Source organism: Meriones unguiculatus, chromosome X, assembly GCF_030254825.1.
Source record: "Meriones unguiculatus strain TT.TT164.6M chromosome X, Bangor_MerUng_6.1, whole genome shotgun sequence".
Taxonomy (NCBI): domain Eukaryota; kingdom Metazoa; phylum Chordata; class Mammalia; order Rodentia; family Muridae; genus Meriones; species Meriones unguiculatus.
Window position 1 is genome coordinate 16,156,600 of NC_083369.1, and position 17,369 is coordinate 16,173,968.

The 17,369-nt window shown below is 36.1% G+C and overlaps 1 protein-coding gene across 1 annotated transcript in view; it reads left to right on the plus strand.

Annotated features, from left to right (window-relative positions):
* Positions 1-17,369, plus strand: part of Abcb7 (ATP binding cassette subfamily B member 7) — a 124,880-nt gene that overhangs the window by 89,851 nt on the left and 17,660 nt on the right. Inside the window, exons 5-12 of the mRNA XM_060375293.1 lie at positions 11,163-11,295; positions 12,154-12,422; positions 13,354-13,442; positions 13,532-13,619; positions 14,614-14,788; positions 15,718-15,875; positions 16,423-16,586; positions 16,735-16,864. Of these exons, the coding sequence (XP_060231276.1) occupies positions 11,163-11,295; positions 12,154-12,422; positions 13,354-13,442; positions 13,532-13,619; positions 14,614-14,788; positions 15,718-15,875; positions 16,423-16,586; positions 16,735-16,864 (1,206 nt within the window). The remainder of the gene's footprint in view (positions 1-11,162; positions 11,296-12,153; positions 12,423-13,353; positions 13,443-13,531; positions 13,620-14,613; positions 14,789-15,717; positions 15,876-16,422; positions 16,587-16,734; positions 16,865-17,369) is intronic.

Here is a 17,369-nt window from a genome sequence, read left to right on the forward strand (position 1 = left end):
TCCTCTTACTAGAGGACCCATAAGAGGCCTAAGCTGATCATCTACTATATCTGTGTAGGGGTCCAGTTCATGCATGGTTCTTGGTTGCTGCTTCAGTCTCAACAAGCCCCTCTGATCCCTGCTTGGTTAGCTCTGTTGGTCTTCTTGTGGAGCTCCTGTCATCTTGTGGAGCTCCTGTCATCTTCAGGTCCTTTTCTTTTTTTTTTTTTTCCTCCCATTTTTTTTTCATTACATTCCCTAAGCTTTGCTCAGTGTTTGCCTGTGAGTCTCAGCATCTGTTTTGAGGCAGTGCTGGGTAGAGCCTCTGAGAGGACAACTCTGATAGGCTCCTGTCTGCAGGCTTAGCTCAGTGTCTATTATAGTGTCAGGGGTTGGCACTCTCCCATAGTGTAGGTCTTTGGTTGGGCCAGGCATTGGTTGGACATTCCCTCAATCTCTGCTCTATCTGTTATAGCTTTATCTCTACACATCTTGTAGGCAGGGTAAAATTTGGGTTGAAGTTTTGTGGGTGGGTTGGTATTCCTTCTGTTTCTATGGCCTCTGCTACTAAGAGTCTCTGCTTGTCACTCCTTGTATCCTCCCAGGAGCCTACCCTTAAGCTCCAGCATGTCACAGAGATGATCCCACCCTCAGTTTTCCTTTTCTCTACAGGCCTTCTGTCCTACCTCCCACTCCCCTCCTCTAATGAATTTCTTACGAATATGTTTCACTTTCATATGGAGATTTGTTTTGTATGTTTTTCATGCAAATCATTTTGTACATCTTGGCTCACCTCAAAGTCCATATTCAAATATGCTTCAACAATCTGATTCAATAGGTTGCCTTCTGTACTGGTTACCCTAAAGTAAACTTTAAAAAAACCTTTTTTATTTATTTACTTATTTATTTGTGTGTTCACACATGTGTACATGTATGTGCATACATGTGAAGTCAGAGTACAACATGCTGGAGAGGTCTCTGTTTCCATTGTGTGGGTCCCAGGGACTGAAGTAATGTTGTTGAACCGTATGGCAAGTGCCTGCACCAACTAAGTCATCTTGTCAGTTCTCCCCCAAAGTAAATTTTGTATGAAAGTGTGCTGGTTACTTTTATGTCAATTTGACACAAGCTAGGAGGATACCTTAACTGAAAAAAAAAAAAAAATTCCTCTATCAGAATGGGCTGTAGACAAGCCCGCAGAGCATTTTTTTTAAATTAGTAATTGATAGGGAAGGAGGACCTGGCCTATTGTGGGTGCCCTTTTCTGCTGTTCCTGGACTATAAGAAAGTAGGCTGAGCAAGCCCTGAAGCCACCCCTCCCTGGCCTCCACATCACTTCTGCTTCCAGGTTCCTATTGTACCTACTTTCAGTGATGAACTGTGATATGGAAGTTTGAATGAAATGAAGTGTTTTACTCCCAAGTTACTTTTGGACATGGTGTTTTATCACAGTAATAGTAACCCTAAGAAATAAACTGGAAGAATTTTATTTATATGATAGAAATCTTTATTTTTTTTTACATTTATTAAATCTTTTGAGAATTTTATATGACTATTGTACTTACATTATTTCCACCTAACAGTTTCCCCACCCTAGCTCCTCCTAGTTGCTCCGTTAGTCCCTTTCAACTTTATAACTTATTTAATTATTATTGTTATATCACCTCTCTATATCAATACAATTTGCTGTTTCTAGTTAATGTTGCTGATCACTTGAGATTATGTAACCCATCAGGGCTCATCCCTAGAGAAGACTGATTTTTTTTCCCTCTCTTAAGCAACCATTAATCACCTGTAGCTCTTCATCTAGGGGATAGAATTCTTTTAAGACATTTGCTTTATTACTGAAACCTAATTTTAACGAGTTAAGAACTTTATAGAGCATAAAAGATTTTTACATTTTAGCTTTAGAAATCATTTTGTTTTGTTTTATGTTTGCCTTGCTTTTTTCCCTTTAATGAGAATAGAGACTTCAATTGTGTGAAGGCCCTATAACTACTTAATCGTCCATATAAACTGTATAACAACCCTTTTTCTCTCTCATTTTGTTTTTTCATTGTTTTATCCTGTTTATCCAATACCCCTTTAGTGTTACTGGCCTTTTTTTTTCCCCCTCCTTTTGTGACTAGAAAGGTGGTTAACAAAGGAACAAAATTCTCTTTCAATTTTTCAAATATTCTTTCTTTCTTGGCAGCAGTACTTTCAGTTCCTTTAGTTAACAGAGACCACAATGAACAAAATTAATTATTGAAGACTTTAGTTATTAAAGAGTCTGAAAGAATCAGGTTTCTTATATGATATAGTTAATATTTTCATGATTAGAGAAGGGAAAGTCATAATTAACTGGCATTTAAATGACTAAGAAAACTGACCATAATGGCCAGTTGTTTTTAGCATCATATAGATACAGCATATATTTGGCTGTTATTTATGGTGTCATAGTCCAGCTTCTGTTTCTACAATGGAGTACCTGAGACTATGCAATTTGTTGTTCAGTGTTGTGACACTTGTCTTTAATCCCAGCACTAGGGAAGCATAGATAAATAGATCTCTATGAGTTTGAAGCCAGCCTGGTTTACATAGTGAATTCCAGGACAACCAAATGGGGGGTGGGGCAGAGAAGGAGGGAAGGAGGGAGAGAGAAAGAACATTTTGTGTGAGTTCACAGTTATGAAGGTTTGGAGGTCCAAAAGCATAGAGCTGACATCTGGTCAGCTTCTGACAATCGCCTCATGCTGCATCAACTCAGTTAGACAAAAGGGAGGGCCAACGGATGTATATAGAACAGTCACCTGTGGTTGCCTTGCTTAATAGGAGCTCACTGTTAGGTTGCCTAATACAGACAGCTCCACAGTAACTACAGAATGAAAAGAGTTCCTCAAGACCTGTACAAATCCTTCTCAGGAACTTACTCCTCTTATAAAGGTCCGGTTTCTAAACAATGCCACAATGACAAGACAATTTCCACATGAACTTTGTTGGGAGATGGACTGTCTTATTCGACTGCTGTGAAGAGACACCATGACCAAGGCAGCTCTTATAAAAATCTCCTCTCAGAGAAGGGAAGGCCCCCAAGGGGCACCAATCCACCCTGGCACCTCAAGTCACAGAAGGATGAAATGCATCCTCTCTGACCAGGAAGTGACAAGGCAGCCCAGCTAAGGGAAAGGGACCCAGTGGCAAGCAAAAAAGTCACAGACAGCTCCTACTCTTATTACTAGGAAACCCACATGGTGATGAAGCTGCACATCTACTACATGTATAGGGGGTCTAGGTTCAGTCCATGTATGCCCTTTGGCGGGTGGTTCAGTCTCTGAACCCCCATGGACCCAGGTTAGTATACGCTGTAGGTCTTCTTGTGGTGTCCTTGACCCCCCACTTTTCCACAAGACTCCCCAGCTCAGCCCATTTTTGGCTGTCAGTGTTTGCATCTGTTTCCATCAACTGCTAGATGAAGCCTCCCATAAGACAGTTATGCCAGACTCTTGTCTACAAGCGTAGCAGAGTATCGCAACAGTGACAGTGGTTGGCTCTCTCTCATGGGGTAGGTCTCAAGCTGGGCCAGTTATTGGTTTGCCATTCCCTCAATATCTGTTCTTTCTTTACCCATACACTTCTTGTAGACAAGATACTTTGTGTTGAAAGTTTTATGGGTGTGTTAGTGTCCCCTTCTTTCTGCTGGGAGTCCCACTTGGCTACTGGAGGTGCCAACTTCATGCTTCTTAACACCTGTTGCTTGGAGTGTTAGCTAGGATCACCCCCATAGAATTCCAGGAGCCTCCCCCATCCCATAGATGCCTTGCCATTGATTTCTATTCTCTCTCCCTGTCCTTCCCCTTACCCCTCCTCCTTTCTCCACCTACATGATACCCACCCCAGTTATCCTCTCCATCCCTTCTTCCATCCAGTTCCTTCTTTCCATCTATTTTGGATGTCTATTGTATTTCCTGTTCTGAGTGAGATTCAAGCATCTCCCTTTGGGTGATCCCTGGCGTTTTTGAGTCTATAGATTATTCCATGGTTATCCTGTACATTATGGCTAATATCCAGCTATACGTGAGTACATATCAAACATGTCTTTCTGAGTCTGTGTTACCTCACTCGGGATGATCTTTTCTAGTTCCATCCATTTGCCTACAAATTTCATGATTTCCTTGTTTTTAATAGCTGAGTAGTATTCCATTGTGTAGATGTACCACATTTTCTTTATCCATTCTTCGGTTGAGGGATATCTAGGTCATTTCCAGTTTCTGGATATTATAAATAAGGCTGGTATGAACATAGTTGAGCAAGTGTCCTTGTTGTATTTTACAGCATCTTTTGGGTATATGCCCAGGAGTAGTATAGCTGGGTCTTGAGGTATGGCTTTTCCCAGCTTTCTGAGAAAGCACCAGATTGATTTCCAAAATTGTTGTACAAGTGTGTGCTCCCACCAGCAATGGAGGAATGTCCCCTTTTACTACATCCTTACTTGCGTGTGCTGTCACTTGATGTTTTTGATCTTAGCCATTCTGACATGTGTAAAATGTAATTGCAGAATTATTTTGACTTGCATTTTCCTAACAACTAAGGATGTTGAACATTTCTTCTAAGTGCTTCTCAGCTGTCCAAGATTCCTCTGTTGAGAATTCTCTGTTTAGCTCTGGACCCCATTTTTAATTGGGTTATTTAGTTTGTTGTTTCATTTCTTGAGTTCTTTATATATTTTAGACATTAGCCCTCTGTTGGATGTAGGATTGGTGAAGATCTTTTCCCAATTTGTAGGCTGCCATTTTGTTCTGTTGACAGTGTCCTTTGCCTTACCAAAACTTTTAATTTCATGAAATTCCATTTATTAATTGTTGATGTTAGAGCCTGTGCTGTTGGTGTTTTATTCAGGAAGCTGTCTCCTGTGCCAATGAGTACCAGGCTAATCCCTACTTTTCATCTAATAGATTTAGTATATCTGGTTTTATGTTGAGGTTTTTGATCCACTTGGACTTGAGTTTTGTGCAGGGTGATAAGTATGGATATATTTGCATTTTTCTACTTGTAGATATCCAGTTAGACCAGCACCATTTTTTGAAGATGCTTTCTTTTTTCCCATTTATGGTTTGGCTTCTTTGTCAAAAATCAAGTATGTGTGTTTATTTCTGAGTCTTTGGTTCAATTCCATTCATCAACCAGTCTATTTCTATGCCAGTACCATGTAGTTTTTATTACTATTACTCTGTAACATAGCTTAAAATCAGAGATGGCGGTATCTCCAGGAGACCTTTTATTGGAGAGGATTGTTTTAGTTATTCTGGGTTTTTTTGTTTTTCCATATGATGTTGAGAACTGTTCTTTCAATGTCTGTAAAGCATTGTGTAGGTATTTTAATGGGGATTGCATTGAATTTGTAGTTTGCTTTTATAAGATGGTCATTTTTACTTTTAATCCTACCAATTCATTAGCACGGGATGTCTTTCTATCTTTCAATATCTTCTTCAATTTCTTTCTTCAGAGACTTAAAGTTCTTGTCGTATGGGTCTTTGGCTTGCTTGGTTAGAGTTAAACCAATATAATTTATATTATTTGTGACTATTATTGTGAAGGGTGTTGTTTCCCTAATTTCTTTCTCATTTCATTTATATATAGGAGGGCTACTGAATTTTTTTCAGTTATTTATTTTTATCCAGACACTTTGCTGAAGTTATTTATCAGGTGTAGGCGTTCCTGAATAGAATTTTGGGGATCACTTATATGTACTATATTATATTAAAATAGTGATAATTTGACTTCTTTTCCAATTTGTATCCCCTTGATCTCTTTTAGTTGTCATTTGCTTTAGCTAGAACTTCAAGTACTATGTTGTATAGATATGGAGAGAGTTAGTAGCCTTATTTCTGATTTTAGTGTAAATGCTTTAAATTTCTTTCCATCTAATTTGAATAGTTTTTAAATTGGGGACTTGCTTACAGTTCCAGAAGTTTAACCTAGAACCATCATGGTAGGGAGCATGGGGACATGCAGCAACTACATAATGATGCACAGGAAGGGAGGGAGGGAGAGAGAGATTCTGGATTTGGCATGGAATTTTGGAACCTTAAAGCCCACACCCAAGTAACATACTTCCTCCAACAGAGCTATACCTCCTAATGCTGGTGACTAAGCATTTAAATATATGATTCTTTGGGGCCCATTCGTACTCAAACCACTATGTTCCCTGTAGGTTTGTAGTCAAATCATAATGTAAAATGCATGTAGGCCAACTTCAAAAGTTCTTACAGTTTTTCACAGTCTTTCAGCACTGTTTAAATGTCAAAAGTTCACTCTCTTCTGAGACACATGCAATCTCTTAACAGTAACCCCCTCCAAAGATCAAAAGCAGAAAACAGATCACGTATTTCCAACGTACCATGGCACAGAGTATGCATCACCGTTCCGAAAGGGACAAAAGGAAACATAGTGAGTATATACAGGAACAGTGCAGGACAAACTCCCAAATTCTGTATCTCCATGTCTTGTATCTGACACTCTTCAGTTCTCCAGCTCCTTTCAGTGTTGTTGACTGCAACACCCTTCTTTTCCTTGGGCTGCCTCCACCAGTCTGCAGCTTTCCATGAAAGATATCCCATGACTGTAATCTCTAATATTTTGAGGTCCCCAAGGCCTCCTCACCGCTTTACACAATGGCCTTTCTGGACCTCCATGCAGGGACATCCCTAACGTACCTGGCTTCATTGGCTTTCTTTAGTTTCTGAAGGAGATTCCACAACCTCTTTCTTGTATTCGTGACTCTAAAACCTGAGCCACGTGACTCTAAAACCTGAACCACATGGCCAAAGCTGTCAAGTTGTGTTACTTGCTAAGGCTGAAATTTGACCCCCTAATTCAATACATTTGCATCAGCTTTCTTTCTTTTTTTTTTTTCTTTGTTCCTTAACTGATTAAGTTTTTCTTTAAATCATTTTCATATGTGTGAAACTTAGCTAGGGGAGGTCTTGCCCCGGGGTCACCACTCAGTTTATTCCATTTAAACTTTTTATCTCCTTGAGTACTAGAATTGTCTCCAACACTATTTTCTCGTGTTTCTTCTCGCCTCAGACTGTATAGTGTCCTCTTTTTCATTATAGAGCTGCATAAGACTGACTACCAATAATCAAGCAAAATTCTCAGTGTTGGGCTGTCTTAAAATCTTTTCTGCCCACACCATTAATTCCAAAGTCTTCAATTTAGCTCTAGGCAGATATTTAGGACAGGGGAAGAAAAAAAAAAAAAAACAAAACAAAACAAAACAGCCACATTCTTCACCAGAATATCACAAGAATGGTCTCTAGGTCACCTACGAGTATTCTTCTGCTCTGAAACCCCATGGGCTGGGTCCCCACAGAACAATTCTCCCTTAGTACAAATTTCACTCCTTAAAGTGTCTAACTGCTTTTCTCATTCAAAGCTCCAAAGTCTTCCATATTCCTTCAACAGCATGGTTAGGCCTATCACAGCAATACCCTGCTCCCTGGTACCACCATCTGTCTTAGCCACTGTTCTATTGCTTTGAAGAGATACCATGACCAAGCCAGCTCTTATTTTTAAAAAGCATTTAGTTGGGAGCTTGCTTACAGTTTCAGAAGTTTAGTCCATAATTATGGTGGGAGCATGTGAACAGTCAATGGTGTTTGAGCAGTAGCTGAGAGATTCATCCTGATCCATATTTAAACCATACCATAAAATGTTAATTTTACCCCCCCCCCGATTTTATATTTTTGTGTTAGAAATTAAGTGAATTCAATTTATTTTGTTTGTGATAGGGTATCACTATGTAACCCAGGCTGGGTTCAAAACTGAACAGTCCCCAAGGTACTAAGATTATAGGTATGGGCTACCCTACCCATCTCAGTCCAGTTTTTTATAGATATAGCAGTCTCAGGAAATTTAAAACTATAGCAGATTTAAACTTTTAGTCTAAGAAAGGAAACAACTTTATAAGGATAAGTCCCTTTATTTTTCTAATACTTAAATTATTGCACATTGCAGTTACAAATTAGATGTATCTTTTGCATATTTATAAGTTGGTAAAAATCAGTTTCTTCCTTTGAGGAAGGAAATAGTGACATGAAACTTGGAAGTACATGATATATTCTTATTTTCATGTATTTCTGTGCCTAGGAAGCCAGTTCTGTTATGACAGTTTTTGTTATATTACTTTGTGATTTTTTTAATGCACACACATATGCACGCACACATACACCATTCACACATGCACACACTGCCAGTCAGGATGCAGAAAAGTCCCATCGCCCTCAAAAATCTTTCTTATGGAACCCTATCTGCTAGAAATATTGATTTGTTCTTTCAATATAGTTTATCCCATCTTTAGTGTACTATATTTGTTAGCCCATTTTCTATTGGTATAACAGACCACCTAAAGCTGATACTTCAGAAAAGAAGAGATAGCCAAACTTTGGGTAGAGTGCAGGAAATCTTATGGAAGAAGGAAATAGAAAGACCTGGAGGGGACAGGAGCTCTACAAGGAGACCAACAGAGCCAAAAAAAATCTGGGTTAAGTAAGGCCTGCAGAGACTGATGCATCAACCAAGGACCATGCATAGAGAGGACCTAGAACCCCTGCTTAGATGTAGCTCACAGGCAGCTCAGTCTCCATGAGGGTTCCCTAGTAAGGGAAGCAGGGGCAGTCTCTGGCATGAACTTGGTTGCCTGCTCTTTGATCACATCCTCCTGGCGAGGTTGCCTTACTAGGCCACAGAGAAAGAGGATCCAGACAGTTCTGATGAGACCTGATAGGCTAAGGTCAGATAGTAGGAGAGGAAGACCTCTTCTATCAGTGGACTAGGGAAGGGTCATGGTTGGTGGGGGTGGGGAAGAAGGGTGGGACTAGGAGGAGATGAGGGAGAGAGCTGGGATACAAAGTGAATACATTGTAGTAAATGATGATGATGTTAGTAATAATAATAATAATAATAAAGATTATTCAGCTCACTGTTTGAGTTTGAAGAACATTCTAAACCTAGCTCTATTAACAACATGGTGATTGGTATTTTAGCAGGAACTAAAGAGAAGTAGGAAAGAGAGAGGACATGATAATCTGGGAATCAGGAAGATTCAGGGGATAGGCTAACTCTTTAAAAAAAAAACAAGTTGTGTTATACTTTGATAATTTCATATAGTATTTTGTTAGTTTTAAATTTTCTTTTATCATTGTTATTTTGAGGTTATAATTTAATTATAACATTTCTCCCTTTGTTTTCCCCCCTTTAATTGTTCTCATATACCCCTCCTCACTCCTTCAAAGTTCATGGTTTCTGTTTTCAGTAATTGTTATTATATGCATGTATGTGCATATCCATATTCATTCCTAAATATAATCTGCTCAATCTGTGTTACTTGTATGTATATTTTTAAGGCTGACCATTTCTCTGCCTCAATATCTTTTTCCCCTATAATGATCTTTTTTTATATAGTTTTAGCACTGTGCTAATTATGCTTTTTCTGCCAATAACAATGCAGGACAGATGACATTCACATGTTCTGCATACTTACAGGAATGTGCTCCTCAAATTGACCAAACCCAAAAAAACAGTTTTAAGAAAGTAAAATAGTCCAACTTTAGTATGTTAAATTCTGTCAATAGTCACTGTAGCAGGTATAATATAAAATGAGGTATAATAAGCTGTGAATTAGGAGAATTGCATAGTTGTTTTAAGTATAACTTTTCTTTCTAATAAAGAAAATGAAGATGAGGAAATTCGACCTCATTATATGAAAAATCTGGAATCCTCTCAAATTTATTTAAGTTACCCATGATATAATTTACAAGTGTAAATTGCTTCAATAGTGTGTCTGGAAACCCCCAGTTGAAGTTAGAAAAGAAATAAAGCGTCTGATATAGCTTTGGCGTACTGGCAATTTTTCTGACCTTAAGTACCAGGCTTCAGTTTCCATCTCCCTGCTGCTGCTTACCATACATGTCATTAAACCTCATAGCACCTGCCTTTACTCAGATATTGAGTATATCATGCACATGCACGATATGCTCGTTATACACAAAGTTCATAAGTGCATCATGAGGTGATAACATTGCAGCATAAACTGTAAACATAGGGGCTAGAAAGTATTATGAATGGTAAGAGATTCAGATTGAGCTTTGGGAAGTGAAAAGGTAGTGGGGCAGAGTGAATAGTTAGAAACCTTAGAATTTAAATATGGTACCATATCTTATAACTACATTCTTAAAAGCATATTCCATCAGCTATTTGTATTTTAATGTTATTGTTTAATGTTAGCATAGTAGTTACTTGAAATACTGATTGGTATGACTTCCATAGCTTCTATTATGAAACAGTTAATTCTTATGTTTAACAAGAGGGTAGCATAGCAATAAAGCAGGTGGTGTCTTTTCAATGTGTTTAACAAGCATTATTCATTGTTTGCATTTGTTTCTAAGTCTGTTATTTAATCTTTCTAAAAGTACTTTGGTAGTCTGATAAATTTCCTGAACCTAAGTGTTGCTTTCTGTATTAGAACTCTTTTAGTATATTCTAAAAGAGACATAGGGCAAATGAAATAATTTGATGTTTGATGGGTTTTGTTTTGTATGGTACTTGAACAAAAACCCTTGTGGGCTAAACAGGTTTGTCAGTAGTATTTTTTCCCTAGTAGTTAATCACAGATACTTTTCAGTTTTTATGATCCTTTTGGGTATATAATTTCAACTTCAACTTGTCTGATGAAAAAATCACATTCATCACATCCTGTATACAAAACATTAAGCTCTATAGGGGTAGGACAAAAAATAGTAATATGATGTAGACCTTCAAGGATGTAATTGGAAAGAAAGCTATGCACAGATAACTATAATGTAAAATCAGTTAGCTGCTAAGTGCTGTGAGCTCTGTAGGATTTCAGATTACAGAAAGAATTTTTTTGTAGCAGCTGATCAAGAATGGTTTGTGGATTCAGGGGCATTTGACTAATTCACAGTTTGTAAATTAGTATTAACATGGCAGTGTGGTATAGAAATCCTAAAATAGCAGAGCTTCTACTGCCAAAGATTTTTATCTTTATAAATTGGAAAAATAATTTCAATTCTAGTAAATGTATTCTAGTAAACATTATTACCACAAATAATAATTTAAGGAAAATATTTGTACTTTTATAATGTTTTATGCATGATGGGTAATTGATGTTTTTATATTTTTAGGCCATGAATATTGTGGTTCCTTTCATGTTTAAATATGCTGTAGACAGCCTCAACCAGATGTCGGGAAACATGCTGAACCTGAGTGATGCACCAAATACAGTTGCAACCATGGCAACAGCAGTTCTGATTGGCTGTATGTGTGATTCTTTAATCTGTCTACAGGTGTTGACTTTCTTCAAGAAGGTTTCATCATCTTTGAGCAGATGACCTTTTCACCACAAATACAACTTAGCATTTTAGATTTTTATTATTTTATGTGAGATGTTTTATCTGGGTTTTTTTTAATTCTTTGTATGATATGTTTTTGAAAACCTCTGTGATACAGCAGCATTTTCCATGTTTGAGAAAGAATAATATAAAACATTAAATGTATTACCTGTTATTAATACTTCACTAGGCTTTTTATAAGATACCTTTCTAGGAAGTACAGTTATTTTCTTGCTGTTAATATTAAATGAAAGTAGCTAATTAATGATATATGAACATTAGTGCTTTGTTAAAATATATTCAGTAACCATGACAAACAAATACAATACGAGAATAATAGGATTACTTTCAAGTGCACTTGGGCCTGCATCTTTTGAAAGGACACTATTAGACTTCAGAGACAGAAGCAGGGCTTGCTAAAAGCACTTGACTCTTCAGGATCCAAGCCTTTGGCATTTGTTACATGAGAAAATTGAATTCGATATTGTACACTTATCCACAATGAAGCCATCTGGGCTCTAAGTATTTTAATTGGAAAAAAATCCTTCAGCATCTGAAATCTAGGGTCAGATAACATGGAAAGGGATTTATGATGATAGAAAGGTTAGTACTCATTAGAATAGATGAGTTCTGGGCTTCATTTAGTGTAAATATTCCGTGTTGTGTTTATTTTTTGGCTGAATTATTCAGTGTAGAAAGATTTCTTGCAGCCTTGCCATTCACAGTGTGATGATTCTAACATTTCTATGGCCCCCACAACTTTTTTCTTTTGTTGTTATGTTAGACGGTGTATCAAGAGCTGGAGCTGCCTTTTTCAATGAAGTTCGAAATGCAGTATTTGGCAAAGTAGCCCAAAATTCAATCCGAAGAATAGCCAAAAATGTATTTCTCCATCTTCACAGCTTGGATCTGGGTTTCCATCTGAGCAGACAGACAGGAGCTTTATCTAAGGCTATCGACAGGGGCACAAGGGGTATTAGTTTTGTCCTCAGTGCTCTAGTATTTAATCTTCTTCCTATTGTGTTTGAGATGACGCTTGTCAGTAGTATTTTGGTAAGTAATGCATTTTTCATAATAAGCTCTTATCTTACAGTCTTATTAATAGCAAATAATAATTTGAAACCATTATGCTTTTGCATAATGCCAGATTATGTAGTTTGTTTCATTATTTTGCCACAAGTGTCAAAGGACTGTCTAAATTATGAATCATTCTTTTAGATACATAGATCATTGATTAGTGCCTTAATTTTTTTTCTAAGAATTTTGTATGTCGCACATTGGATTGATGCACGTAGAATATTTGTTTCTATTTATCAATCCTAACATGCTAAGACAATGTAATCTTTTAATTCATTTCTCTTTAGGCTTGAACTGTTTCAGTGATAGAATTTCATAGCTTAATTGTGGCAGGTGCAGTTTGGCTTTCTTTTCTTGTTATCTTGAGTGATTGTCTGAAATATATGATTTTTAATTCATTGTTTATTAATGTAACTTACCAGCATCATAGTTTTTATAAATAGACTTTGAAATTTGCTGCTGTGATGCTATAGTGACAGGATCAGCAACCACTTTTTTAAAGTTTTGTTTTATTTTGTTGTTTTTAAAACAATGATTTTAAGGAAAGAAATATTTTTATTTATCTGAAATGTATCATATCTTAATACTTTCAATGAAAACAATCATATTCTCTACAAGCTTTCCATTTTGTCAAGTTTTAGACTGAAATGAAACTGCTATATCCAGTTATATTTTTGATTCAAAATATAATTAAGCATGATTCATAATCATTTTACTAGATAGATAATGATTTTTTCATTTTAAAATGCTATTTTATTCCATTTTATTTTACATGATAGAGGATGCTGCCAGAGGGTTTTTTTTTTGCATACATGATAAATCTCTCACTTTTCTTATTTATTGGTGAATGATGAAAGCCAAAGACAATTTAACCACTTCTCATTTCTTCTCTTGCCTTCTTTTTCAGTATTACAAATGTGGCGCCCAGTTTGCCTTGGTAACCCTAGGAACACTTGGTGCATATACAGCATTCACAGTTGCGGTTACACGGTGGAGGTATGGGATCTGTCGGAGACTAGTCAGGAGTGCAGAAGTCAGCTACAGGATAGCGCGTATTTCATGCTGTGTAAATCTTTGTCTTACAGAACTAAATTTAGAATAGAAATGAACAAAGCAGATAATGATGCAGGTAATGCTGCTATTGACTCACTGCTGAATTACGAAACTGTGAAGGTAATCTGTTTCAGTATCTTTTTGTCTGCCTTTCACATTGACTAAGATTTGTTTTATTTTTTAATAGTTGCTCTAAGGATATCAGAATAGGATCTCTAGGTGTGATGAAATAAAACTTTATTTTTTTTTGTTGTTTAAAAATATTCTCTGTCTTTTCTCTTTGGTTTTTATTTGGGAATATTAGAATTTAATTTCTGAATTAGTTTATAAAGGATCATAAGTATGAATAGCATCTTGATACCAAATGAATATTAACTAATTAAACTGATGTAAAAGTTCTTGATCCTCTTTTTATCCTTCAGAGTGCCTAGTGTAGTGCTTTTCCTTAATTCTTTCATTCATTTTTGTATTTATTCACTTAACAATTGCTGAATTCCTGTCCTAGGCAAAGCACTATGCTAAGTGCTATGATGGGAGAAGGTGGTAAAAAGATTACAGTGTCACCCTTGACTTCCCCTAATTTTATAATCTGCTAGAAAAGCTAAAGTAAGTGTTAGAATTAACTAGTCATAGAGGCATGGTTCCGTGAAGGCAGTAGGACCTAGGAATTCAAGGCATCAGGGGAAAGATTTATGAAGGAAGTATCACTAATAGAAGGCATGTTTAAATAAGCTCTAGGTTCCAATTGATTACCTAGTTAGTAATTGCTTATTGGATGAATTTTGAATACAATCTATTATTTGAAAACCTCTGGAATACCATAATCTATTAAAAGTCAATACATATGCATATATGTATATGCATATATTTCTATTTTTATTTTTGACAATTTCATACATTATATAATGTTGTGATTTTATTCAATGACCCCCTCCACTATCCCCTATCTCCTTCCCACTCCTGCTGACCCATTTTTTTCCTTCAAAGTAGAATGTTATGATAGAATCTGCAATATCAAAGTATATTCATATATCAAGTGTAATAAAATTTATACCAATTACATAAAAGAATATATATTCTAATTTGTACATAGTAACTATTTTTGTATTTTTAGTATTTTAATAATGAAAAATATGAAGCACAGAGATATGATGGATTTTTGAAGACCTACGAGACTGCTTCATTGAAAAGTACCTCTACTCTGGCTATGCTGAACTTTGGCCAAAGTGCTATTTTCAGTGTCGGATTAACAGCTATAATGGTGCTTGCCAGTCAGGGAATTGTGGCAGGTAATGGATCTATATGGTTGTCACATTTAGAGACTCTTATAAATGGGAAAGAATAAGTGTTTTGTATTAATTGTAAAGTATACCCAATAAAATACTTAGACATCTTTAGAATGTTGTTCTTTTCCTATCAGACTGGATTTTTTTTTAATTGATAATTCTTTTACTTCACTTTGGTTAACACTGACTTACTCATTGAAAATAAGTATTGTACTACTTATTCATGTTATGGGTCTGTAACTTGATTATTTAGGATAAACTTTTTAAAAAATTAACTATGTAAAATATTGACTTTTATAATACCCTTTAAAAATTTTTATAAATTTGAGACACCAAATTTTATTATCTGGAATTTTTAATTTTTCTCGTAGGCCTGGAAAGTAATGGCATTAATTTACTGTTTAATTCAAAGGACTTGTTTAATAATTACCAGTAACTTTCTAGACTTTTTTTATTTACAAGTAATATCTGCCTGTTTTTAATTCATTTGGTGTGACATTAATATGAACTATATCTCATTCTTGCTTATGATAGCCATTCACTCCAAATTTAATATGTATGCTTTTATAAATTTTCTTTTTTATATTGTACAAGAAATCTTTGCTTATACCTTAGAGAAAAAAGGAAATACTTTTAACCTTTCACTTCTATCATTACTTAAATCATCCTTTTTTATATGTATTATACATAGTATATAGGTATGTGTTTCCCTTTCCATGCAATATACACCAAGTTCCTATATTACCTAATTCATTCATTCATAGGCTATGCAACTTGTATGAGCTTAAATGTTGCTGGTTATGTACACTTAGAACTTTGTGTCATAGAAATTACCTATAAAACCCTCTCTTAAACTTTATACCTTTATAAAGGAACCTTTATACCTTTAAAAGGAACGTTTATACCTTTTCTTCTTCCAATTGCATAAAAAGGTGTCCTTACTGTTGGAGATCTAGTAATGGTGAATGGACTGCTTTTTCAACTTTCATTACCCCTTAACTTCCTGGGAACTGTATATAGAGAGACAAGACAAGCACTCATAGATATGAACACCTTGTTTACCCTGCTCAAAGTAGACACACGGATAAAAGTAAGTAATGCATATAGTAGCCCTTTGAAAAGAACATGAACACTCTCATTAGTATTGAGTTGTTCCAGGGCAGCGGTTTTCAACCTCTTGATGGTGTCTCCTCTGGGGGTCTCATAGCAGATATCTTGCATGTCAGAGACTTAACAGTAATAAAATTACACTTAGGAAGTAGCAACAAAAATAATTTCATGGTTGGGGGTCCCCGCCCGCCACATGAAGAACAACTGTATTAAAGGGTCACAGCATTAGGAAGGTTTGAGAACCACTGCTCTAGGAAAATATTTTTACATCACTATGTTAAACAAACAATTTCTTCATCTTCATCTTTCTCAACTCCTCACCAAGAAAGTGTTCCCAGCAATCAAAATATATAGGAATTTTTTACTGGCATATTTGTGCAGTGAGGAATAAAAAAAGGTGCTTGGAAGTGGCCTTATTCCGTTTAAATAAAGCTCTTTTCTTGTATTTTTCCTTTTCTATCTGTTAATTAAAGCCATTGTCTGAAGAGCCATATAGTAAGTGTTTTTTTTTTTTTCTTCCCTGCTAGGACAAAGTGATGGCATCTCCCCTTAAAATAACACCACAGACAGCCACAGTAGCCTTTGATAATGTGCATTTTGAATACATTGAAGGACAGAAAGTCCTTGATGGAGTATCTTTTGAAGTTCCTGCAGGACAGAAAGTAGCCATTGTAGGAGGTAGTGGATCAGGGTGGGTAATTTATTTTTTTTTATAAAATTCTACATTATTGACTTATAATTCTGGATGGGAATTGTTATCACAGTAAAATAATTACTATCGTTAAATGAAGCTTCCATAATGACAACAGATGCTGATTAACCTTCATCTCCAATTTCAGGAAAAGCACAATAGTGAGGCTGCTGTTTCGCTTCTATGAGCCTCAAAAGGGAAGCATTTACCTTGCTGGTCAAAATATACAAGATGTGAGCCTGGAAAGTCTTCGGAGGGCAGTTGGAGTAGTACCTCAGGTATTTATAACAAAATTATCCTTTTTAGAGCGTTGATGGATGTATTACTGTAATAGTTTGAATCTAAGAAGTCACCATACACTGATGATATGGATAATATTAGATCGTCTGCTTCTGAAAGGATTTTTTTTGAGACAGGGTCTCACCGTATAGTCCTGATTGGCATGTATGTAAACTAGGCTGTCCTCACAGAGGTTCGCCGACCTGCCTCAGTCAAACATGGATTCTAACCCTAGCTAAGACTGATGAGATCTGTGGCTACTCAGCACAGTTTCCTCATTTCTCATATTTATAAGAAACAATTACTGTATTCTAGAGAACACACACACACCAAGCATAATATCCACAATATAAATGTTTAGACAATTAAAAGTAATTTTGAATAGTTTGCAACATATTGTTTATAATTACAAAAAAGTTTATCCACCAAACTTAAGCTTTATGCCTTATTTGCCGTTGTGTCCTCTTCACTATCAGGCGTAGAGTGCCTGACTTGGAGTAATCA